Source organism: Tenebrio molitor, chromosome 1 (assembly GCF_963966145.1).
Source record: "Tenebrio molitor chromosome 1, icTenMoli1.1, whole genome shotgun sequence".
Classification (NCBI taxonomy): Eukaryota; Metazoa; Arthropoda; class Insecta; order Coleoptera; family Tenebrionidae; genus Tenebrio; species Tenebrio molitor.
Window position 1 is genome coordinate 45,227,284 of NC_091046.1, and position 26,147 is coordinate 45,253,430.

General features: G+C 42.9%; 3 protein-coding genes across 10 annotated transcripts in view; 1 reads left to right on the forward strand and 2 right to left on the reverse strand.

Moving 5' to 3' along the window:
* Positions 1 to 16,016, forward strand: part of SLO2 (slowpoke 2) — a 39,355-nt gene extending 23,339 nt beyond the window's left edge. The window contains exons 9-23 of one of the 4 annotated variants that reach the window (XM_069057265.1): positions 1,569 to 1,752; positions 1,802 to 2,167; positions 3,849 to 4,066; positions 4,443 to 4,592; positions 4,671 to 4,972; positions 5,870 to 6,185; positions 6,432 to 6,494; positions 7,504 to 7,854; positions 7,909 to 8,043; positions 8,329 to 8,440; positions 11,018 to 11,203; positions 11,256 to 11,441; positions 12,734 to 12,829; positions 13,104 to 13,309; positions 13,429 to 16,016. In XM_069057265.1, the coding sequence (XP_068913366.1) occupies positions 1,569 to 1,752; positions 1,802 to 2,167; positions 3,849 to 4,066; positions 4,443 to 4,592; positions 4,671 to 4,972; positions 5,870 to 6,185; positions 6,432 to 6,494; positions 7,504 to 7,854; positions 7,909 to 8,043; positions 8,329 to 8,440; positions 11,018 to 11,203; positions 11,256 to 11,441; positions 12,734 to 12,829; positions 13,104 to 13,309; positions 13,429 to 14,146 (3,589 nt within the window). In that variant the 3' untranslated portion in view covers positions 14,147 to 16,016. Of the gene's footprint in view, positions 1 to 1,568; positions 1,753 to 1,801; positions 2,168 to 3,848; positions 4,067 to 4,442; positions 4,593 to 4,670; positions 4,973 to 5,869; positions 6,186 to 6,431; positions 6,495 to 7,503; positions 7,855 to 7,908; positions 8,044 to 8,328; positions 8,441 to 11,017; positions 11,204 to 11,255; positions 13,310 to 13,428 lie in introns of all 4 variants that reach the window. The other 3 variants (XR_011161867.1, XR_011161869.1, XR_011161866.1) reach the window with 3 other exon arrangements.
* LOC138138123 (Golgi-associated plant pathogenesis-related protein 1-like) lies at positions 16,003 to 16,722 on the reverse strand. Its single transcript, XM_069057880.1, has 2 exons — positions 16,522 to 16,722; positions 16,003 to 16,475 (listed from the first exon to the last, which is right to left on the reverse strand). The coding sequence occupies exons 1-2, from the start codon at positions 16,720 to 16,722 to the stop codon at positions 16,104 to 16,106; spliced, it is 573 nt and encodes a 190-aa protein (XP_068913981.1). The 3' UTR covers positions 16,003 to 16,103.
* Positions 16,723 to 17,025: 303 nt separating this feature from the next.
* Positions 17,026 to 26,147, reverse strand: part of LOC138137890 (uncharacterized) — a 32,361-nt gene continuing 23,239 nt past the window's right edge. For 3 of the 5 annotated variants that reach the window (XM_069057500.1, XM_069057486.1, XM_069057517.1), the window contains exons 2-5: positions 20,420 to 20,558; positions 19,501 to 19,674; positions 18,278 to 19,450; positions 17,026 to 18,228 (exon numbers count right to left, since the gene is read on the reverse strand). In XM_069057500.1, the coding sequence (XP_068913601.1) occupies positions 17,866 to 18,228; positions 18,278 to 19,450; positions 19,501 to 19,674; positions 20,420 to 20,558 (1,849 nt within the window). In that variant the 3' untranslated portion in view covers positions 17,026 to 17,865. Of the gene's footprint in view, positions 18,229 to 18,277; positions 19,451 to 19,500; positions 19,675 to 20,419; positions 20,559 to 25,291; positions 25,718 to 26,147 lie in introns of those variants that run through there. The other 2 variants (XM_069057510.1, XM_069057492.1) reach the window with 2 other exon arrangements.

The following is a 26,147-nucleotide window of genomic DNA, read 5'->3' on the forward strand; positions in this document are numbered from 1 at the left end:
ATTTCCCGCCGTTTGACACGAATGACATTTGTTTATGTTTAATCGCAACATAATTAAACATGTTTGTTTTCAGCAAAGGGTGCCCTTAGATATTTGCTTCGAGAATAGGAATCGTTACGTTATTCTATTTTTGATGTAAAACATTGCAAAGAAAGAAAAAAAAAGAAAAAATTTTTGGCTCAAAATTTTAGGTTAGCTGTCAACATGCTCCAATTAATCTACGCTTTAAAAAAGCACAACATTTGACGGTTTCCAACGCCTTCCCAGCCCAGGATTTCATTTGAACACTCGATATCTTCTTCAGGAAGAGCGAATTTTTTTTCTAAGTATTTTTCGAGCTCCACTGGGTCCTTCCCTACCACGCTATGAGTTCGGAATTCGCGAATTTTGAGACACCCTGTATAAAAAGATAAAGACACGACAAACATTGTAATTTCACAGATGTGTGTAGAATTTAGTAATAATATATACATTTTAATTAAAATCAATTACGAATGCCATAGAAGGTTTCACTTCTGTCGTGCGGTCTTTTTTTTGTAAATGTCTGGTCAATAAAGAGCACAATGGAAATAAGAAAAAAACAAGTGTATTGTCACGAACGCATTGAATTGTTTATAGTGTAGTCAGTCACCCCTTCGGAATGAATTAATGATGGTTGATGTCAATGCCGGGTGAATAAATACCGATTTACCCCAAATAAATAAGCAAGATTTGTAGTTTTAGGTCTACAGACTAGGACTGATTTATTAGTCGTGGAATCGAGTGAATTATCGATTGATTAATCAGATTAGAATGATTTATAACCAAGGGTCTCCATATGTTTTAGATTTCTTCTCGGGAGTATTGTTAAAATACTCTTGTATCTACCGTTGAGGTTCAGAAACAATCTCAGGAGAATTCTGCAGTAGAACAAAATTGATACGAAAGGGATTCATATTTTATTAAAGATTAAATTTGCAGGATATTGAACAAGGGGATTATCGAGTTAAATTGTTAAAGGATCGCAGATGGATTTTTTAAATTAAATTTAAATCGGATCACCCATTTAAAACGTTATATCGTACCGAAAGAATTGTAAAACATTTTTTTGGTTTCCTAAACCCTAAAAACGAAGGGCTTTATGACAACAAAAAATGGTCACGAATTATTAAAATCAAATCAAAGCCGTTAGTTAGCGACACGCCACGCGGGCACCACGATTGTTTGTCTTATTTTTTTATTTGATGTTTCAACGTAATTTCTTGCGAATCGAGGTGTCAATTAAATTTTGCTGAAAAATGGGACACGGGAGTGGCTAGACGATATTGAGAATGAAAGGTAATAGACGAAGCGGGAAGTCATATCAGTGTAGAAGATGAACAAGTGCGGAGCTTTGAAAGCTCTGGATACTTGTCTTCATATTTCCACATCATTCAATTACACAAAGTGCTTCCGTCTCCCGAATCAAAGCCGTATTTTGCGATTCCTATTTAAATTTGTAATGATTTTACGAGCCCTCCTCGATGTAAATGTCTCGGGGACAAAAAGCCCGAAAGGACTCCCAAAATTAATCGAATCGATCGTTGCAGCGTCTGCGGAATCCAACACTTTCAGAGGGCAGGCCATCGACACCTCAACCTTTTCCAAGCCACGTACTACGTCGTGGTGACATTTTCCACGGTGGGCTACGGCGACTTCGTGCCCGACATCTGGCCCTCGCAGCTCTACATGGTGATCATGATCTGCGTGGCCCTGATCGTGCTGCCGACCCAGGTCCGTACCCCGCTTGGTCCTCGCGCCTCTACAACCCCTCGATTTGCAGTTCGAGCAATTGGCCTTCACGTGGATGGAGCGGCAGAAGCTCGGGGGGTCGTACTCGTCGCACCGGGCCCAGTCCGAGAAGCACGTGGTGGTTTGCAGCACGACCTTGCACGCCGACACCATCATGGACTTCCTGAACGAGTTCTACGCCCACCCGCTCCTGCAGGACTACTACGTGGTGCTGCTGTCGCCCATGGAGCTCGACACCACGATGCGGATGATCCTGCAGGTGCCCATCTGGGCGCAGCGCGTCATCTACATCCAGGGCTCCTGTCTGAAGGACGGCGACCTGGCCAGGGCGAGGATGAACGAGGCGGAGGCTTGCTTCGTGCTCGCCGCCAGGAATTACGCCGACAAAACGGCGGCGGTGAGTTTGATTACGGTGTACTGTTGTAGTGGACGTGTCGGGGGTGGGCCGTGGTTTGCCTCGATTTGTTCCACCGCTACGTTAAATTGCCTATTAGGGTTATGATGGTTTAATGGAAATAAATTGGGGGCGGTCGGGTCGATTCAGGTGGCGGCGTGATTTATGCCGATCTGAAGAGGAAGGTGTGGGGGTGGAGGTTCGGTAGGTTTTTTTCGGTGGAGGGTTTGTTTAGGATGTCAAGAGGAATGCTTTCTTCGATAAGGGAATCGGAGCGATCGAGAAGGTTTCATCCGCAATCCGTCAAAATGACCAATGGTCCGGTGGGATCTGACCGTGATGGTAAAGTCTAGACGGGTTTTTCAGAACTTGTAGACACTGTAAACGAAATTTTGAAATTTTATTCGCTCTAACTATCTTTTTAATCATAAAAGACAAATTTTGTATATACGTATGTATCACTTGTCCCCTTATAACTAAAAAAATTGTGAACAGATTTTGATAAAGTCTTCACCAGTAGCTGGAACGTTTCTTTAACGTCAATTCTAATTCACAAATCACCTTGGGAGAGGACCGCGCAATAATGAAAATTGATTTAATGCAGATTTGGTGAAAAAAAAATGTTCCTTTAACATCCTCGAGATTGTGTGCCTCGGCCGCAAGCGGCGCCTCGGCGACAAGTTTTCGTCGGTAAAGAACGATTTTGCGGCCTTGATATTCAAATAACTACTCCTCTCGTGTTGAATCTACCGTTTCAGATGCCATTTTAGTACTTTGAGGTAAGTTTGAGATTAAGAGAGGTTAAAATAAATAAGTTCTAAGAGAAAATCTCGCCGCGGCATCACCCCTTTATAGTCGAGGGATTTTTATCGATATAATGTCTCGGTTTTATCCTTGTGTACCTGAGTCACGTGCATTTTAATATTTATCAAAGAGACATACTTTAAAGATAATACAAAAATACAGCAACCTTCGTCGCATCTGAAATTCAAATCTCCTCCCTGGATTTTCAGTTAGAACGGAGTAAGCATTACGTTTCTCCTTATATTTCGAGAACGGCATCCGAGCTCGTCGAATAATAAGAAAACGTTTATAACTTTCATATAAATGTACAGAACTGGATTATTTTCTTTTTCGTCGTGTGGTAACAACATAATGGAAGTAGCGAAATGTTTCGAATGAAATAAATCGTTCGATTTGGCGGTTTTCATTCGGTGAAAAACACTCGAATTATGGAATCAATCGATTCGTCAGGAATTAATCTTGAACGATAATTTCGTGGGGAATTTATCGGCATCACGTTCCCTGAAATGCATCGAATAAATTTGAAACGTCGGCCGTAACGATAAATCGTAAAACCTTGCCGCGGCAATTTCTCATCTCGAAAATAAAAATCGTGCCAACAAAAGCGCTTTTTTCCGCTTGTACTTGACGCTTTTTGTCAAATTGGACCGAACCGCCGATTCGACCGGATCGGTTGATTTAATTTTTCAATTAGTCCGGACGCCTTTACGGCTCCGGAATGTGTTTGCAAAGCCGCGGTATCTCCGCCCGCCACATCTTAATTAATCCGGAGTTTGTTTGGTGGCGCAGTATTTTTCGCGAGGACTAATCGAATTTGCAGCCCCCAACCAAATTAAGTACAAATTCTTCCGTCGTTTCACGCGATTGTCGTTGCTTCCAGGACGAGCACACGATCCTGCGGTCGTGGGCGGTGAAGGACTTCGCCCCGAACGTGGCCCAGTACGTCCAGATCTTCAGGCCCGAGAACAAACTACACGTGAAGTTCGCCGAATACGTGGTGTGCGAGGACGAGTTCAAGTACGCCCTCTTGGCCAACAACTGCACCTGTCCCGGGGCCTCCACTCTGGTCACGCTGCTCCTTCACACTTCCAGAGGCCAGTGAGTTATCCTTCTTGTTGTAGAACGCCGAGGGCGCGCGCAAAGCTCGTTAAAAACCTGCTTTCACGATTTAATCCTGAAAAAACGGGCGCCAGGCGCGGCTGCGGTGCCTAATTGATGGATGCACCCTGGAATGGTGGAGCTTTTGAGACAATTTGTCCCAATTAATTATAATTAGAGTTTGACTCGTTGTAGCTGTTACGCGAACACGCTACACGCTGTCACTGTCGACACTCTGAAAGCAGCTGCAAAGTATTCTGACGTAAATTACTTAGAATCCCATTGGGAAAGTGAAATTTTGGGTTCTTCTCGAAGACACTTGTTATCTCCTTTTTGGAGAGTCTTTTTGTGTTCTCGAAGAGTTTTTTGCTTGTAGAGAAGGACAGCAGTCGCAGGAGGAGTGGCACCGGCTGTACGGGCGGTGCTCCGGCAACGAGATCTACCACATCGTCCTCGGGGACAGCCGCTTCTTCGGGGAGTACGAGGGCAAGAGCTTCACCTACGCCAGCTTTCACTCGCACAGAAAGTAGGTAAATTTGGCGGCGACCCTCTCTCTCTCGGTCCGCCTCCGGCAGGCTAACGCGCCGTTTGCCATTCACCGCAGGTACGGGGTGGCCTTGGTGGGGGTGCGTCCCGCCGAGCTGCCCGAGTTCTACGAGGACACCATCCTGCTGAACCCGGGTCCGAGGCACATCATGAAGAAGAGCGACACCTGCTACTACATGAGCATCACCAAAGAGGAGAACTCGGCGTTCACGGTGGCGAACCAGCAGCAAGGCAACAACAACAACACCTCCACGGAGCCGGTGATCGTGACGGCGGGGGCGGAGGAGAAGACCCAACCGCCAGCCACCAAAGACGGTACCGGCCCTCCTCAACTAATTCTGCAAGTTCCCACCTGTGTCAGTGAGTGTTGTCGCGCATGTTTTAGCATTTTTATGGATGCCGTTGTCGGGGGACTCGCGTCCTTTCTTCCTTTTATTGGTGTTTCGCGGGACACTAACGTTTAAGCCATCGATCTGGTCCGAGTGGACCCACACCACGTGATGCGGACGGAAATCCGAATCACCCCGGAAGCGACGGGATTGGCTCCCGGGTCGGCACAAACGAAACTCGAGACTCTAATCTAGAGCTGTTTCACCCTTTCATGCTAAAATTAGGAACCAACGACGTCTTAATAGATTTCATTCTTGCTTTCGTAATTGGACGATAAACTCGTAAGAGGCGAAGGACACGCGAGTCCCCCCTAACGATACTACATTGTTACCAATTTGACCTGATGTTAGATAAGCATGAGGATGACGAATTATCTCAGGTAGCAATTCGATAAGTTTCAATTTGACGAAAGGTGAGTCCTGCTCGTGTGTGGAGCTTTGCCGTAAGAGATTCTTGTTATTTGCACTGAATTCAACATCACTAGGACCAGCTCGTCGCATTAAAAATATAAAATTTTTATCGTATCAGAAGTGGAATTATACCCAAAAGAGAGGAGTCGTTCGGTGGAATGTTTCATTTCGAGGAGGCGTCTCTCGGAGATATTTTATTCCTTACATGATGCGAGGATTTGTTCGAGCCAGATTTGGTGCTCGAGTGGCAGAATGCACCGGATATGAAATACAAATCCTCGGAGGGAGGTTCCCCACGAAGCTCGCGTTTATTTTTTTGTCACAACCGACCTCACCAGCTTTTCGATGTGGTGTACAGTAAGTCGCAAGACCTGAGCAAACTAGTCGCTTTAAGTGTCTGCACACGTCGCCGTCCAGTCGGTCCGTGTCGTTTCTGAAATGCCCCGCTCTTCGACAGCCACGTTCCCGGACAGCTCCGGCCTCAGCGACTCCAGGCAGTGCTTGAAGGAGTCGTCCCCGGGGTCGACAACCGTGGATATGTCCATCACCGGCAACCACCTGGACATCCCCCGGAGCGGCGACAACCCCAACCTGCTCAGTCCCGAGACGATCAACCCGCGGCGGAACTCGCGGCGGCCCAGCATCCTTCCGGTGCCCGACATGTTCACCAGTTCGACGCTGAACATCCCCCAGGACGTGGCCGACGAGGGCGACGAGAGCGAGGACGAGCTGGAGGACGACGTGCCGTGGAGGTCGCCCAGCGAGAAAATAGCGTAAGGTCCTTTTTGACCCCTGCATGCTCAGTCCGAGGAGAGTCTACCGATTAGTTTTTAACTCTAGCTTAGTGCAATTGTGACCGCTATAACTCTGTCTCTTGCTCTCTTTCTCTGGAGCTTGGTGTTCGTTTCTCACTCTGTCACTTTCCGATTATGTCCTGGTGTTTCTGTGAGCACGGTCATGACTTGCACACATTATAGCTCTGTCTCTTGATCACTCTGTCCGATCCTTGCACTCCCTAGGTCCAGTCTTACAGACGACTCTGGGGACTCGGAGAGACCCGCATGGCATGACGAATGTGCCCGGTAAGTTCAATTTTTCTTTAAATATCTACCTAATTAGTTCACCTCGAGGAAAGCGATACAGTCTTGGTGCATGCCTCTGACGTAGCTACCGTGCGATTGTTACTCTCTTTCGATACATAGACTGCTAGAGGCACCTTTCTCGAGTAGCCCTGTCGCATCGTCACCCTTCCAAATGACAATCTCTCACTTTTTGACGATCCGACAGCACCCATCTCGAGCCTCAGGTGGCCACCCTTCTTTTTCAAAATTTTAATGTACATACCTACTGTAAATGCTTGTCCACGTTTGTACCCTCTTGTAATTAGATAGATGAGTACGTTACGTTTCGCCCTTGTCTTTGTCATTATCGCCACGAAACGTGTTTATTGGAGAAGGTAACGCAGAGTGCTACACTCTTTGACATTTTGCCAAGTCGTAAACGTCTTTACAGGCTGTTCCAATATTTATTACGGGCGACGAACGCGCCGGAGGTGGTAGAAACGCGGGCAATCTCTCCCTCCCTTCTGCTAGCTCCGCCCACACGATCTGACCTTGACGCACGCACTAATCGTGTTGCCAGTGCGATCCAATAACGCCGACAGGACCTCAGATTGTTCGATTAAGAGTTTTTTGTCTTGTTAATTCCTGTTTTATGTATTTCCATCTCGTTTGACCCAAATTGCGAGTTTACGGCGTGCTCTAATAAAATTAATTAGGTGAGTTTATCTAAGATTGATGATGATAAAGGAAGAAGCTTCGCTAAAAGCATCGCAAACGAGAATTAACATTCGGATTTTTGAATGGAGAAGTGCGAGTTTCAGTTGCCGTGATCGGTGTCGATGTTGGAGTAGCCTGTAATGTTGTTTTGTTTTTCTAACCAACCGATCAAATTAACGATGACGGGAGTTTGATGAGTTTTGAAACGAGTGAGAACGCTAAATTCTGACGAAACTAAGCTTTGCTTATCGCTTCAACAACATCAAAACCGAACCACCACAATCTCCCAACATTACTGATATTATTCACGCAGCATCGTAAAAGGTTTCCCACCAGTCTCACCATACATCGGAGTTAGTCCAACCCTGTGTTACTTGCTCAAAGAAAAGAAGCCTCTGTGTTGTTTGCAACTAGCTCAAGTGTGCGAACACTGCAGTTATCGCAACGCCCGCGATTACCAATGGCAAAACAAAACCATCATTTTGGCAGCCGATTATGCCTCCAACGGCATCTACAACTTTATTATACCGTTGAGGGCGCATTTCCGGTCCAAGACCTCGCTCAATCCGATCATTTTGCTGCTGGAAAGGAGACCGGACATTGCATTCCTCGATGCAATCTCCTACTTTCCGCTGGTCTACTGGATGTTGGGCACGATCGACTGGTAACGCCTCCCAACTCTACCACCCGAACAATTCTTACACGTGCACGTTTCCAGTCTGGACGACCTCCTCAGGGCCGGAATCACTCTCGCGGAGAACGTGGTCGTCGTCAACAAAGAACTCTCCAATTCCGCCGAGGAGGACTCGCTCGCCGACTGCAACACGATCGTGGCGGTCCAGACAATGTTCAAGTGAGTACACCTCCCTCTTATATAGCGTAGAGTGGGCGGGGCTCGAGTCACCAACCAATCAAACGCGTCACGTGGTCACCGCCAACCAATCAAACGCGTCACGTGATCGTGCGTCTCTTTCAAACATAAATCTCGCACGCATCGTAAATTGGGATGTCCTGACCGCGTGGGGCTTAATAGAGATGAATAGTTGGGCGCGATGAGGATCGATGGTCACGTTCAATTTTGAATCCGTTCAGGGAATTAATCTCGTTTGACAGGATTTTCGTTTATTTTCGTTTGCAGGTTCTTTCCGAGCATCAAAAGCATCACCGAGCTCTCTCAGTCGTCGAACATGCGATTCATGCAGTTCAGGGCGCACGACAAATATGCACTGCACCTGTCCAAAATGGAAAAGGTAAATATTCCGCCTTGACGTGGACGCTTTTCCGGTGAGTGAATGGGAAAGGTCTGATTTTGTATTTTTTTACGCAAATATTATTCCGCCGCGTGCCCCACCGAATAAGGGGAGAAAATCGTAGGTCGGTGTTTGCTTTCCAATTTTTCTATACATTTTATGAATATGCATCCGTGTTGTTCGAGTGTTCGTATTTAATTAAATTCAAACAAGGCAGTGAGGTGTGCCTCTCACCGCTATTCACACTTTGTGCTTTTTCTGTAAGTTCGTACTTTTATTATAGGCATGACAAAGGGAATTCCAATGCGTATGTACCTATTTTGTCAATATCGATAGTTTCTTGCATTATTTTTTGACAATGATTTTGCTTTATTGACACCACGAGGTAGGTGGACAAGGAGACGAGGCGTGTTCGCTACTTTCTGAGAACCTCACAAAAGAAACCTTCACGATGAGACCATCACAAAATGACTAAAACAAACCTTTTGAAAGTACCTACTTAAGAATATTACATTTTTTACATCGCGTTGAAGTTGTTTTTTGTTTTTGTTTTTCTTTGGTTTCATTTAAATCAATAAGAACTCAAAGAAAACACTTTGAAAGCAGCACCAATTCATTTAATATCACTCTAAGAAGCATTCATTTAAAAAATGATAATTCTCAGAATTTAGACAACACTCCTCGTGCGTTTGCAATTTTTTTTATTTACTGAGTTTTAAGTAGAAATAAGCATCCGTTATGATTTCTTTTCACACGAATATATTTCTCAAAGATTTAAAAAGTGTTGTTTACTTGTTTATTGTGCCATATTTATTTTTGACTTCTCCAGTTATTATTTCTGCAATTCAGAACTCGATTTTCTCTTTCATTGATAAAAAATAACGTCAGTTGAGAGAAAATATTTTTCATTATTTTCCGAGCATGGTTGTATTTATTTTTTTGGTTTTTATTTGTTCTCAAAACCTTGCAAGGTTTATTCTGATCAGAGTTTTCTATTGGAAACGAATCAATTTTAGGAAATTGTCTTTGTAATGCTACTTAATTCAGCAACTGTTTTCAATGTGAAATAAAGACATAAAATGCCCATCTAGTTTTTTTCATCTTTATTCATTCTGTTCATTTCTTTTTACCAATTAAGCAGTCACTAAATTTTTGGAATGAACACTTGAACTCTTAACAATTCAATAGGGAACAAAGTAATCATTTAATAATTAATTAATTAATTAATTAATACATACAGGGTGTTTCTGAAATAAGTGCATTAATTTTAACTGGTAATAGAACTCATCAAAAGGAACAACTTTTCTCTCTGCCATTTTGGCGAAAAACGTTGCGTTATGGCTTAAAAAATTAGGAAAGATTTTCCTAAAACCGTTCATATCTCCAAAACTAAGCTACCTAAAAATGTTAAACAAGCAGATTCTTACGAAGTGGATTTTTTGCTATACGGGTAGATTTATTTGAATTTCGATTTCGGCGTAATAACACGTTTTCTGGATGAAAATGGATGTTTTTTTCATATTAGCGCTGATCTCAATTAGCCATTGCAGTATTTAGTGGCGTAGGGCTATTTTAGTGAAAAATCTCTCCAATTTTTTTTGGAATTAAACATCGTTTTTCGGCAAAATGGTAGATAGAAAAGTTGTTCCTTTTGACGAGTTCTACTACCAGTTAAAATTAATGCACCTATTTCAGAAACACCCTGTATAATTGGAAAATTTTTGAAACCTAACGTGGACAATTTAGAAGTTAAATCTTTAATCTTAAACAAATTATTTAATTAATTATTAATTAAAACTATTTAATTATTTTTTTAAAACTAATTAATTTAATTAATGGCAATTTTAATACAATTAATTAATTAGTTTCAATTTACAGTTTAAACTAGAACTTACTCAAGTCTTAAATGCCAGATTGCACTGTTAAAGTTAAATTTCATAGGTACTCCTAATTAATTATAAATTATTTTTAATTTCCAGTTTAAACCGAAGATTAATTTAAATTTTATTTTCAATATTTTAAACTCCAAGTTAATCTTAATTACCACCTGAAATTTTAAGTTAACGTCAATTCTCAGTTTCAATTGGAAATTAAATTAAAACGATAATTGGTTCTAATTTTATAATTTATTATTTAAACTAAAGCTTTCTTTTAGTTTTTGATTAAACTAGGTCCCTACACAAAAATTATATTTCAGTTATTGTTCATGTTTGCAACGCTGACAGTGAAAATATTTAAAAAACTGGTCTCACCAGGTAGTAGCCAATTTAGAGATGAGGCTTGGCTTCCAACATTTTTGGCGACAAAATAAAAATTTTGGAGCAACCGCCAACAAAACTAATTGCTTGGGATGCGGTTTGACTGTTTGAATGCCTTGTTTCGCTAATTTACTCACCTGTTCCTTGTTTCCTTTTGGATATTTTGAACGCTTGATGATTTCTCAAAGCACTTGGCGTTCGTTGTTTAGTTTTGCGCGCATCGAGCGAAGCTTTGACAAATCCGTTTCGTCATTCTTCTACCGCTTTTTGTCTAACCGCCGCCAATGCCCACCCCTCACCGCCGCCCTTTCCGTTGCAGAGGGAGAAGGAGCGCGGCTCGCACATCTCCTACATGTTCCGACTTCCCTTCGCCGCCGGCAGCGTCTTCAGCGCCAGCATGCTCGACACCCTCCTCTACCAGGCCTTCGTCAAGGACTACGTCATCACCTTCGTCCGCCTCCTGCTCGGCATCGACCAGGCTCCGGGCTCGGGGTTCCTCACCTCGGTAAGTCCCCATCAAAAGAGGTGCGTGCGAAGTTGCTCTCGTTCTGTTGCAGATGAAGATCACCAAGGACGATATGTGGATAAGGACGTACGGCAGGTTGTACCAGAAGTTGTGCTCGACGACGTGCGAGATTCCTATCGGTATATACAGGACGCAGGACACTTCCCTGTCGGACTCCTCTCATGTGAGTATGAGCGCTCCCTCTTCGGCCTGGTCGAGCTGCGTGCGTGTGCCATCGGTGAGTATGAAGGAAGTTTTTATTTGTTTTTTCTCTTTTCTCGAGTTGTACTCGCGGGCATTTACGACATCACAGATGGTTGGCGAATTGTTTTGTTGCACCTGTCGAATACCAATACCATATACATATTTTATTTTACGCAGAAAAAAGTTTAAGAAGCTTGAGAATAAAAATAGCTATTTTTCAATACAAGGGAGCAAAGTAGTGCATTTAATCACGAGTACGGAAGTTGGGCGTCTGAGCCGAAGGCGAGGACCCCAACCGTACGAGTTTGCTCATGCGTGTTGAATCTGATTTTTTCCATGATCGTAAAATAGAGTCGCGGAATCGGACACCATTTTTTTTGTCACTTTTTGAATTTTGACTTAATTGCAGTGAGTTTTAAAAACAGGTTTAAAAAACTTTCTGTACAACATATTTGGCGTCCTTTATCGACAAACTCGCAAAACATTCACTTTGCTCACTAGTGAGAAAATATTTTTTCCTCACTAGTGATTCAATTGTCCTCTTTGCTCACTATTTTCAGTGACCACTGAAATTCAATGATCATGGAAAAAAATATTTAACGACGATTAGACGGGTTAAGCAATGCGGAGGGCGGTCAATATTTGGATGGGTCACCAACGGGAGAACCACCTTCCGCTGTCACTTCATTGGCATTGCTTTACTACTTTGACGACACTGACAACTAAAATGACATGATGACAATAACAGTGATGGTTCTTTGAGTATTTTTGTTCTGCCTTCTATGGTCAATTCGTGGCCAGATCTTTACAGATTCGGTGACGGTTTCGCACGCTTTCTGTGTTTGTTTTCATCTTTGTCGTTTCAGCGCTTTCTTCTTTTTTGTCAACTATTTCCTTTCGACCCTTAGACTGTAGTCTTAGACGATAGATCTAGATTAGCTGAGCGTATCGTAAATGCCCGCGCGCATCGATGTTGTAACTAAATCACATTGTGACTAACTCCTTTTTGGGAATCATGAATCAGCGAAAGCACACGCACCGACAGCGTCAAGAAAGAACAGCTTTGACTTTTCATTCCTGGCATGTTCAGCTATGTAAGCGCACGTAATTCTAACATCTTTTTGTCTTTTTTCGGAATGCGTGAATGTTGTCACACCGCCAACTTTGAGGGTTCCTTTTTGACACACGAAGTTGGTGTATTTCTCTTTTTTTTTCTACTTCTCGAAAACCGATCGAGAGCAATCGATTCTTTTTTGACTAGTAGCCATACTAACTGCATCGACATAGCCGAGTAGTGCACGTAATTAGTTGGGGCTTTTCCGTTAGCTTGACGAGGAACTTGGACCGGACAGAGTAGGTGTTACTTACCGACCCAAGGACAGCACCAATTGCTTGGGTTGTACCGATCGACGTAACTCGATGGTGAGTCTTCCAAGACACTTTCGACCTTAGGTGCTGGACAGAATCTGAAAATGGACTTGGGGAAAAAATTTTGCCGATCGGTCCATTGAACGCAGATTGTGTCGCTGCACAGTATGGCGGTCGCATTTTCTTGCCAGTCACTATCTAATTCTTTTGACTCTAAAATCTTGCTAGAATTCAGAGCTATCATCGCTTTGCATAATCACTTTAGACAAAGTTAGGTGGGCGCCACTCGAGCACTCTTTGACAATGTTCTTGTTCTGTGACGATCTAGTACTCGATTAATATGGCGGACGAGGCCAAAGACAACCACGAACAGCAGATCGAGAGGGCCGAGATCGCTAATCTTGTCAGGTCGAGGATGGAGAGCTTGAATCTACCGGCGATCGATTACAATGACGTCAGCGAAAAGAGGAACAGTCTGTCGTACGTCATCATCAACCCCAGTTGCGATCTGAAGCTGGAAGAAGGGGATATCATGTAAGTGTTTGACGATGACAGATGTGGTAAAGGGCGAGACTACGGCTTTGGTGCTCTGTGCGGAGCAAAATTTTGTTTGTTTTGGTGGTGGTTTGAGCGTGGCTGGGTTTTGCTTGTAGTTACCTGGTGCGGCCCAGCCCCTTCTCGGCGCAGAAGACGTTCGAGCGGCACAACAGCCGTCGGAAGTCGAACATCAGCTTCTGCTCGCAGACCCTGATCCAGCAGATGGCGGCGGCGTCGCAGGCGGGGAGCCGCCGCGGCTCGGGCCTGGGGCTGACCGGGTACCAATCACCGCGGCCACCGCCGCTGTCCACCACCAAATCAAACTCACTTTCCTTGCCCGACAGCCCGACAGTGGCGGGGTACCAGCGGGGCCGGTCCAACTCGCTGCGCGTCATCGACGACATCCTGCTGCGGAGGTCGAACTCCCTGCGCCAGGGCCTGACCAGCGTCGGCAGCGGCAGGCGGAAGAGCAGCCTGGAGGACATCGGCCTGTCGCACTTCTCGACCAACTACCACAACCCGATCAAGATCGCGCTGAACGGGAGCATCGGCCTGGAGGTGACTCCCCCCGAGGAGAACAGCCCCCCGGTCATATCGAGCAACACGGCGATGGTGGTGAACGCCCCGCTCCCGGCCGCCTCCCACACCGGGAGCACGATGAGTCTAGCACAAAGTGGCCTGCCTAGTTCTAGTAGTTCTTTACCTCAACCGCTCAACCTCGGCATCAACGTGCCTACGAATTTCGGAGAGGCGGGGCCGGTGCAGCAGGCGGCGCTACCGCCCCCAGCCTCCTCGGCCACCGACCCGCAGCACCTCCAGGGGACGATAGTATGATATAACCTCATGTGGGGGAGGAGAATGGGTAGCTTAAGAAACAAGTGGCTCTAGATCCTCACTTCCACAGTAGAGACCTCGCGGCCGTAGTTCGTAGCTTCTTGGCCCGGGGATAGTTTCTGTGGTCCGGTCGGCGCGGGGAACTTCGCCAAAGGCTCTTGCTGAAGGTCGATCTTTCCCTCCTCCCTTATCTACAATCGATTCAAAATTATGGCGCATAAACCCAAAACGAAAATTCAAGCAAGCATCGGAAAATATTTTGACAATACGACAAACTCCCCCAGGTCCAGCTCGCGGTTTATCCCCCGTAATTTTGACCCACATTTTCCGACAAGAACACCACCCACTCAGTTGTTTTGCTCTGGATGAGCTTTTTGCAAGAACTTGAGTGAAGATTTCTGGCGGACCGACCGCCACCATGTTTGGCCTTATTAACTTCTATCAGAAATTTAGACTGATACGTTTGTAAAATCGTTCTTTGCCAGTCGGCCTGGCCTAGCCAAATTTTTCTGTAACGGTTGTAGTCTCCTGGTCGTACCAAACGAACACCAGGCCTAGCTCGAGGACTTACGACTCATCTGAAAAATCACCCCCTTCTAGCTACCCACAGATGACACACACCCCCCAAGCCACAAATCTACTCTATGTCGACACTCTATCATCGACGACTTTACTCCAAAGACTGATTCTAGACTCGTGTTTTTTGGATGAGTGGTCCAGATCAGTAAAGCGCTACATAGCTCAATAGGTTTACTATTTGTAGTTTCGTTTGTAAATAAATTCAAATGTTTCTTCCACGCAGGCCAAAGGCTGCTTATCAGTATAATTCGTTCAGGTATGTTGAATGAGGGATCAAATATTGTAGTTAGAATATCTGTTGGTGACTTATTTGGAACCATAGGCGGTACCGGACGATTCTCACAATCGGAGCCTTTCTATTCTTTCTGTCCGTCTCTCTTCGACTTCTGCCGAAGGCCTAACCAGAGCGCTCTCTTCTCCATCTCCCCTTTTCTCTCTCTCTGTCTACCTCTGTTGCGAATCGCCGGTACTTTTACAAGAGATTACCGTCTAATCTCTCGAAGTGGGTACGTTTTCGTACCACCAACAAGCATTTTTTACGCACCCTTCTGTTCCTCCTCTGCTTCTCGTATCGTTTGTGAAAAATATCAGAATCAAAATGCGTCGGAAAGCGGATACAAGTTTAGATTTGCTTTGGTAGATTAGCGTAAACCGTCCATGCTAGTTGTCTGTGCATGTCGCCTCCTCGTCGACATGTCTAGCATCCCCGAGCTGTAACTCTTAGACAAAGACTGTGGGTGTGGTCCAATATAACCGCGACGTATAGGTACACTTATTCAAAAATGAGATAAAAAAACATATCTAAAGAAGTAAGTGTCGTAGACATATATTTTTCTAGAGTGACGAAATTGTGAAGGGTTTCGAATATAAAACCGATGCTTTGGTACTATTGCTTTATTTGAATGATAAATAAGAGGAACGTCGCGGCCTGCGCGCCGGACGTAAGTCTTTGATACGTTTTAAAATAATACTTTTTATATAATTCAACTGGATATTGTACATAATGTTGTTTCATAGTTCTCAGAGTTTGCTTACTTAATTATCATAGATATAAATATTAATAAATCTAAAATTTACTGTTAGACCATGTATAAAGAAATTTTAATGAACTCTTGCGATGCACACTGCTGGCCAGTTCAAATCTCTAACTCAACAATGTGCAATCGCAACCGCACGACAAATTCATTATTTAACATTACAGAGTGGAAGAACCTTTACTGAATACGCTTACATTTGATGTACAGTAAAGTCAATACTGTCATAGCACATTATATACATTGTATTTTCACAAGTGGTTTTATTGCCCTTCAATCTCCATCCTCGTCACCAAGACTACATTCTAACGACAAAATACAATTTGCAAAATTTTTCTCCTGGATCAGTCCTCCACGGGCTTGGCCACGTTGGCGACGAACTGGCCGACCGTGTTGCCGGGGGGCTGGTAGTTGGCGACCACGAAGACCTCCCCTTTCTTGCTCGTGGCCATCCCTACCCCCAGATCCGCAGTGCTCTTCCACACCAACTGGCTGAAGTGCAGAGTCCCCTTCCTGACCCCTTCCACTCCGAAGTTGTACTTGTTGATCTCGTCGTACCACGAGCTGACCGCCTTCTGGACGACCTCGATCGACGACAGTTGCGACTTTTTGTCCATGCAGCTGAAGATGTTCTCGCCGTTGGGGTTGTTGTCGCGGGCTCGCATCTTTCCCTTTTTCGCACAAATGTCGGCCCACTCTTGCGCGAACAGGCACAGCTGCAAAGAGAATTTCGTCTCTGTTGCCGGCACCGACAGTACTTACTTCCTTGGAGAGTCTCAGGTCCGGGACTCCATGCCTCGATCTGAAATCGTTGTGGACTTTTAGACATTCGATGATGAATTCCGGGAAATCCGAATCTATGGTGTCCTTGAGGGACATCGGGATTTGGTAATTTTCTTCTTCAATTTGCATATGACTGAACTGACATACTAAATGGCAGGTAGTGTCATGCGCTACTGTCATTTTTTCATCTAAACCGTCTGACCAAACGGAAACGAAAGAAATTACGTTTCAAATGGAGAAAAATAATAGAGGACCTGCAGAACGTCCAAGCAAAGAAGTGCGAAAGGTTGGGAAAAATAATTTTGGAAATGATATTTCTTTATTTTGGGATGATCATAGACTTCAAAGATCAAATTCCTTTGTGGAAGTATCTCAAGAGGTTGTTTTTCAAGGATGTCGAGGATCAGGATTGTCTTCCACTTGGTGTTATGCTTCAGTCAAATTTTGTAAAGAGTGTGTATCATTTGGGCAATAAAAAACTGGTTTGTCCTTTTTGGATTTATTATACAAATTAGTCCTTCGCAAAGACAAATATAATGGAATGGATCAGGACAACGTGGATATCAATAATGCACACTGCAGGTTAAATCGATTGATAACAATTTGTACTGGAATTTGAAACATTCACCTTAACATGTGCACTTGTACAATGGACAATTCAACAATTTTGGAAGAACTTTCACTAGAATAACACTACCGATAAAAATTTCCTACGGAATCTACTTTGCCGATAAAGCGTTGCAGATATTTAAAGAAACAAGTGCAACTCCTTGGGACAATTGATCTAGAAAAATCACAGTGATATCAAAATGCAAAAATCGATTGGTGTAAACGCTTTTCTAAATCAAGTTGGAAGTACAATATTTCAGCAACTGAGTGATAAGCTCGTGATATTAAATGCTGATGACGGATCAGAGAGTTGGAGGTAATCAAAGTGTCATCCAACAACAACTTGGACAGTCTTCAAAGAATCACAGTCTATCAACTACGTCATAAGGATCATCAATTTTATCAAAATGTGGTATCAAAGTACCACCTAGCACAAGACTGGCCCGGACAGTAAACAGAACAACTACAACAACGTCATTGATTGTTATTGGTGTGCTGGTGTTATGTACAGTGTGTGTAGAAAAACCGGAATAGTTAGATTTTGCTCTTTGGTGAGCTGGAATACAAATACTCTCACTATCAATTACATAAAAACAATAACCAACAAAACAATAAATTCTATAACCGCTACAATCTAATAATTGATTTGGAATTATTATCAAACTCTTTGGCATAAATAGGGAATGTAGAAAAATAAAATTATTTCTTCAAAGGTCAGAATTTGGGCCTGGGTACGTTGTCGACAAATTGCCCGACGTAGTTGCCCCGTGGGCTATAATTGGCGACAACGTAAGTCTCCCCCTTGTTGTTCTTGGCCATGGCGAACCCCAAATCGGTGCAATTCTTCCACACGATCTGCGTGAAGTGCAGAGTACCATGATTGACACTCTCGACTCCAAAAGAGTGCTTCTTCACTTCGTCGTACCACTCTTTGATAGCGTCGCGGGCTGAAGGTACGTGTGTCAAATCTGACGAGTACACGCAGAAGATGTTCTCCCCCCAGGGGTTGTTGGCTCGGTGGCACATGCTCCCGCTTTTGGAGCAAGTGTCGGCCCACTCTTGGGCGTACCTGCACATCTGCAAAACCAGTACTTCAGAGGAGTACTCCAGGAGGAGGAACACTCACCTCTTTGTTGAGTTTCAGTTCCGGAACGCCATGCTTCCGTCTGTACTCGTTGTGCACTTTTAACCCTTCGAGCGCGAACTGGGTGAAACCGTCGTCGTTGGTGGTACTCTTCTCCGGGAACGACACTTTCTTCTCGACGGTTTGCTCTTTGGGCGTGGAGGTGAGCGCGGGTGGGACATTCTCGACGTAGTGCCCCACGAAGTTGCCAGCTGGGGAGTAATTGGCGACCACGTAGATGCTCCCTTGGCTGTTCTTCGCCACCCCCACCCCCAAAGACTCGCTCGCTTTCCACACGACTTGAGTGAAATGACCTGACTTGAGACTGTTGGGTTCGCGGCCGAACGGGTGGTGCTGGACTTCTTCGTACCACACGTCCACGGGAGAGTGCCCGGTGATGGTGAAATTGGGATCCGAGGAGTACATGCAGTAGATGTTTTCTCCGTAGTTGCAGCTGGGTCGGTGCTCGAGGATGTTCTTCGCCGCGAGGTGCTTCGCCCATTCCTCGCTGTACTTGCAAAGCTTCCTGTCGAGTTTCAGCGGCGGTACTCCGTGACGCTTTCGGTACTCGTTGTGGGCTTTGAGAAAGTCTTCTTCGAAATTACCTTCGGTGCCGTTCTTCGGGTCTTTGTGCGAGCTTTTGGTGGTACCGTTGGCCAGAGACAGTTTCGACAAACTGTCCGTGTAGTCGTCGTGGTGGTTGTTGTTGCCGGAGAACCCACCAACCGGTGGTACGTTCTTGCTGAAGCATCCAATGTAGTTGCCTGGAGGGTCGTAGTTGGCCACCACGACCACTCTTCCTCCTGATTTAGCAAAAGCCACGCCCAACTTTACGCTCTCTTTCCAAACCACTTGGGTGAAGTGCCCCGACGCTAGACCCGTCGGTTCGGTACCGAACTGGTGGCACTGGATCTCGTTGTACCACGCCTCGACCGCTTCCCGTCCAGAAACGGAGAAATTCGGATTCGACGAGGTCATGCAGAAGAGATTCTCTCCGTAATCCTTGTTGTTGCTGTGCTGCAACACGTTTCTGCTGATCAAGTGGTTGGCCCAGTTCTGGGCCACTTTGCAGATCTCCTTATCTAGCTTTAGTGGAGGGACTCCGTGACGTTTTCGGTACTCGTTATGAGCCGTAAGGCACTCTGTTTGGAAATCCATAATGGGATTTCGCTTCTTCTGGAAACAAACTGTTAGTACTTTTACACATTTTTGAACCGAACTGGTACTTTATTCGATAGGGTTCTCTTCGGGGTTCTCGCTACTTTGTCGTTTAGTGATTCGATGAGGTCGGGTGGGAATTTTTCTTCACAGCCTTTCTTTTCTGTGGTGATCTTGCACTCGGTCCGTTGCCCTCGGAATGTTTCTATCGTTTCACGCGTAATCGTCTCTAGTTTTGGTTCCTGCGTAAAAAACGGGTGAAAGCATCCGCGTTAAGAGTACGCTTCGGTAAATCGGAAGTACCAGACGCTTTTTATTCAAATTTGTCCTGCTTGTTAGACAGGGTGTGCAAAAAGTGACAAAGTTTCCAATAAATAAGCTCATTGCAAAAATTCCGCTCAGCAAGGAACGCGTTCACCTCTGCAACTATTTTTTCTGTTTTGTTATGAAACTGTTAAAAGTCGTTAGTCTTAGTTAAGAAGTAAAAAAAAAATCAGTCTGTTCTAACTTTTTGAGTTTTGCCAAATTTTGAAAACCCTCAACTAACTATTTTTGAATTTTAAAAATTTCATAAAAGCTTTAAAAGAGAGATAGTGCTTCCTATAACAGTACTTTAAAGCAAAATCTCGTTTCATTTGAAATTGTTGCCAAGAAATTGTGTTTGTCAGGGTTAGGGGAATTCCCGAGAAACCGAAAAATTTGAGCAAAAATTATAAAAGTAGGACGGGTTGATTAAATCCTGGCCAACATGAATCTGTACACCATTAGAACGTAGTGTGCTTTTCTCGACTGTACTCGTACCGGCTATGGTACCATTGTGGTACTTTGAGAAAAAACAGTATTTTTTCTTCTTGACTTCGACAGATCAACTTTAAATACTTTCTACCGGTTTTTCTGGCGGAACCGAAAATAATAATAATGAGAAATTTGAATTAAAAAATTTCCCGCCAAAATCTTGGAAACTTTGATATTTGGAACACGCCTTACCTGTCCTTTTTCAATCGAAGCAAAGGTCCTCTGGTCAGTCTTCCTGACCATAACAATCCTGCTGGAGCCGTCGTGTCCGTGGACCGTCTTCCGGAACCTGTGCAAGTCGGTGAGTGATCCGGGGAATCCGGGTTTTCGCCTGCACAAAGACATATCTAGAGGATATCCGCACATGTTCACGCCTAAACGCCACTAATTCGCGTTCATCGATGATGGAGTCCGTCGAGTGGACGAGCTCTGTGCGATACCGAACACGAATGTTCATCGAGTGTGAACCGCACGTTGCCTTTCCAATCTTTGTTCCGTTTTGGTGGCCAAGTGTAACGAATATTAGAAAATTGTATCGGCGGACATGTCTGACGGGATATCGGCGGACGGGCCGCGAACCTAATTATGCGTAATAATGCGTGCGGCTAGAAAACGATCGATGAGCGGTGTTTTATGAATTTATGATTCGTGGAAACACGCTGGGATCGTATTTGTTGCTGGATGGAACGGAACGGTTACGTTTTTATGCTGAATGTAATGATGATGAGCTTTTGTGGTTTTATTTATGGGGTCGAGAGCTATTCGAAATTGCGACGCACGTTCGGGAAATCGATTGAAATATTTACATCTACAAAAAGAGATGGAATTTTTTAAAAGGCAATCCAATCTCTCACAAGTATTTAAACAAACATTATGCGAGAAAATAATGAGAAGAATAACGAAGGTTAAACTGTGTAAGAATAAACATGAAAGCAGAACACCTGTTGGAACAATATGAGAAGATTAAATAGATTTGGTTGATGAAAGAGTTTAACAGGAATTTTCTTCTGTTCAATCTTCTTCGATTTGTTAACTACAAAGACTGCAAAAACCAAAACTGATTTGAGCTTTCCCTAAAATGTTTTGGTGAATCATTCCTTTAAGGACGCTGTCGTTTAGGATCTATCAGATTTGGATATCAAATTTGTGATATGTATATCACTTGGTGTCATGTGGCATTGTTATTTTTTTGATATGAAGAATCTAAATAAAAATAATGTGAAAAAGTAAATTTTGAAAAAGAATCAAAATGGCTAAGAACGTGTAGAATATCAAAGAACGAATAGAGCATCCCTTCAAGGTTGCGAAGAAGTAGAAGAAATGTGTAGTAGATAAAACAAGTGTGGAAGAAGTAAAGGTCTAGGACAAAGATGGAAAAAATGATATTTCTTTATTTTGGGATGATCGTTTCAAAGACCAAATTCTTTTATGAAAGTAGTTGTTTTTCAAGGATGTCGAGGATCAGGATTGTCTTCCGCTTGGTGTTATGCTTCAGTCATGTTTTGTAAAGAGTGTGTATCATTTGGGCAATAAAAACCTGGTTTGTCGTTTTTGGATTTATTATACAAATTAGTCCTTCGCAAAGACAAATATAATGGAATGGATCAGGACAACGTGGATATCAATAATGCACACTGCAGGTTAAATCAATTGATAACAATTTGTACTGGAATTTGAAACGTTCACCTTAACATGTGCACTTTTACAATGGACAATTCAACAATTTTGGAAGAACTTTCACTAGAATAACACTACCGATAAAAATTTCCTACGGAATCTACTTTGCCGATAAAGCGTTGCAGATATTTAAAGAAACAAGTGCAACTCCTTGGGACAATTGATGTAGAAAAATCACAGTGATATCAAAATGCAAAAATCGATTGGTGTAAACGCTTTTCTAAATCAAGTTGGAAGTACGAACATTTCAGCAACTGAGTGATAAGCTCGTGATATTAAATACTGGCGGATTAGAGAGTTGGAGGTAATCAAAGTGTGATTTGGACAGTCTTCAAAGGATCATAGTTTATCAACTACGTCACAAGGATTATCAATTTTATCAAAGTGTTGTATCAAAGTACCATCAAGCCCAAGACTGTACCGGACATAAAATAAAACAACAACAGAAAAACTGAGATAGGAAGCTTTTGCTCTTTGGTGAGCTGGAATATAAATACTCTCAATATCAATCAAAACAGTAAACAATATAATGATACATTCTATAATAACCACAATCTAATTATTGATTTGGAAGTATTATCAAACGATTTGGCATAAACATAAAATGTGGAAAAATAAAATAACTTCTTTGAAGGTCAGAATCTAGGCACGTTATCTACAAATTATCCAATTATAGAACAGAACGAACGGATTGAAGTTTTTTACGTTGAATATTATATGATGAAGAGCTTTTACAGTTACATTTGAAGAGTCACGAATCTATAAATTGATTCTTATACTCGGAAATGCGATAAATCTTTTGTACAAATCTCGAAGGTTCGGTCGAGTGAAAGTCAACAAAATTTTTGTGCAAGTGGAGACACTTTTACCCGATTAGAGAATGTGAAAAAGCTGTAAAGTAAAGAACGAAGAGAGTGAGAGGTTGAGATGGTGAAGATGAAGGAGATGGAGACTATAAGGAAAATGATCGTAGAACAACTAATATGTCAGAATGCGGGATTAAGAAAGAGGAAAAAGAAGAAGCTAAGTGCTTAATAAAGAATAAAATGAAACAGGGGGATAAGAAGAGAGAGATGGAAAATACGAAAAATTGCTATAACTTTTGTCGGGCGTCTAATTAAATAAAATTGTCGAAATTTTATATACCTAACTAATTATTATTGATAAGGTATATTTGAGATTTAAAAAAAAAATTTCTTGTTAATAAATAAGGCCGTAACAGTTTTGTTAGTTTTCTGATATTAACTGTTAATTTACCTATAAAGTTTTTGCACTAAATGAATCTGTACCTGCTAGCGCATCAAACCCTGGTGCCACAATTACATATTTTGACTTGTTAGCTAAATAATTCGCTTTTTTACGTAAACGGAAACCAGACGCGTGATTTATGGCCCAAATGGTATAATTTGCCAACAAAAGGATCATTCACTACTAGCCGAGCGTAAATAAAAATGATTTTCAAAGTTGAAATGTAAAATTTCGTTTAATTCAAAATCTAATTGGTGTTTTTTGTAGGAAGTGAATCTGGGTAGGTTAGTATAAAAATCAAAATTTGACTTTTTGGTAAAATTTACTTTGTATTTTTTTGGCTTTGTTTGTAAGTGAATAATTTCGACAATTTTATTTAATTAGAAGTCGCGATTTTTCGCGTGCGCGTATACAATGCCCGACCCTGTATAAACTATTTTGACATATTATGTAAATATTTATACTTTACCACTTCCAGCAATTCAAATAGACTGTTTTAGTTATCAAATCGGAACCGATACGCTATCAGCACCACTTGAATTACCCTATCTAATAAAATTTTCCAATTTTTCTAAAATCTAAGCTTCGAACATAGATCACGTATCGTGACTCAGAATTTATCAATAACAACAGATAACGATTGATGATTCTAGACTCCAGAAAATCCTAGTAATATTTCAAAACTGAACAGATAGTACGTAATTTATGATCCACGATAAAAATTATTTCAGCCGAAAGTGCTCACTGTTTCCTCTCCCCAGTATCGCATGACACATTCTCCAATAATTTTGAAGCAACAGACTTCGTCTCTGCTGCAAGAATTTTGTAACAAAGTGACAAAACAAGAATAAATTATTGTGCATCAACGAAGAATACATGTAGGTTATCTGTAATAAAACAATGTGGTAATTACCAGAGATGCTGGTTGGTGTTGAAACCGTTGGCAAATATTAGTGCGAGCAAAACACTCAATTTTTCCATTTCAATTAAAAATAATTAAATCGCGGGAATTAAATTGTTCACGGCAACGACGATTTCTACTTTGCCAATAACAGTTAGCGACCTTTGCTTAATTTTTAGACGTGATGCGATCCCACAATTTTGTTTTTTGCAGAATTGCGTGCAAATAAATTATAATTATAACCCTGAGAGGTGGCACAAACGAAGACCGAATGTTAACAAGATTTGAACGTTTTGTGCTTTCCACGAAGGACAACTTCCTGACCCGATTCTGACCCACAGGACTTGAAAACATTGTTCGTTGGCAAAATCGTCGCAGGATTCGTTATTTGCGTTTGTAATTCGACACGAATCCGAAATAATCTTCATTTGCATTGAATGCGGAATGTAATTCGCAAATGGACTAAATTTCAGATTTAATTGCATATTAGATGTCCACGAAATGAAATTTCTCGAGTTGTGCAACTAAACTAGTCGCAGTGTTGAATTTTTAATAAATTCGTAATTGCTACTTCATTAATTAATCGGCGCAATTAAGCGAAAAGCACTTGCCAGTTAAAAAAATCGCCAAAATTTCACTTTCTGCTGCTGAACGAACAAACTAATGCGGATCTATCAAAATTCGATTTATATAGTTCCAGGGGGCCGAAATTTTATCAAAACAATTGTGCTACAAAAAAACATATCGTGACCTTTAATTGGAGTTAGATAACCGGAGGAGTTTTATGTTTTCTGGCGGACAATTAGTCTTTCAAGTGCGCCGCACCTCGATAACCGAGCCTTGAAGACATCGAAGGATTATCAAAACGCGGCGCGTTTGAGCCCCATCTGCGATAATTCCTGCACAAAGTCTCCGCTACCGAATTGTGCGTGCTCAGTGGGGCATGCAGTGTCTCTTGACCACTTAACCTATAAAACCGACGGCGTAGATGGTGCGAATTGGGAGTTTCGTCACGCGACCAAAACAGAACCGCGGGAGTAAACAAACCGCAGCGCTGAAATGCTCCACTGCAGGAATTTTTCAGCGGCTTCCGGTCGCAGGACCACGTGCATTATCGACAGCCGGATGCTGTCGACGATTCTTATCGACAATAGCGGCAAGGTCGGCGCGAATAATGCAGCAAAAAACGTTGCAGGAATTGTCCGCGGCAGGAATTGTTTGGAATTGTGTGGACATACCTGGGGGTGCTCGTCGCCGACATATTGATCGCGTTTACGCTGCACTTGCACCGCAGATTTCAGCACATCTGAAAACGAGGGTTGCTGCCGTTCACCCTGCGGGACAGGGGCATGCGCTGCAGGATTCTCACCACGCTCACTCTCGCACTTCCTCGACCTTATCGATACGGTAGAAGATAATGAAGATAGTATTAGTCACTTATCGCGCCTTGCCGATTAATTCGTGAACGATATCGCGATCGGTGATAAATTTTCTCACGGGCCACGAAGCCAACTGGAAGTCGCACTACCGGACACAACTTTATCACAACTCTTATAGTTTTTGCCACCACTTTTTGCGAAGGACGAGCGATCCTTGGCGGTTTCTTCGGTCGCGCACGCTAAATGTTGACTCGTTATCAGTATCGGCAAACAAAGTGTACAACAATGCACCATAAATTTAAAGCGAGTAGCGCGCCGACCGAATTTGTTCGAAAAATCGAAAGTCACATAGAGTGTCTGGAGTGGCCTTCGATGGCTTCGTGTTGTCGATTGCAATTTTACCTTGCAACGATGTTCGACGCGATAGCGTAATTAATTGGCCAAGTGTAATTGATGTATTTTTATCGCATAACCGGGGAAAATCATATTCGTAATTGAGGTAAATAGCATTGAAGCAGGAAAATAACTAGGTGCGACGTGGTGGAAACCAAGCTACGAGAAAGCGACTGATTTGAAAAAAGAGACATCTTCAATTTTATCAGAATCTATCAATAAAGAAAGTTTGTATCTTTTAGTTCAGAAATATTTTTGTATTTAATACTAACTAAAAATACCAAATACATATTTTAATGAAATTTTGTACAATAATAAAGTT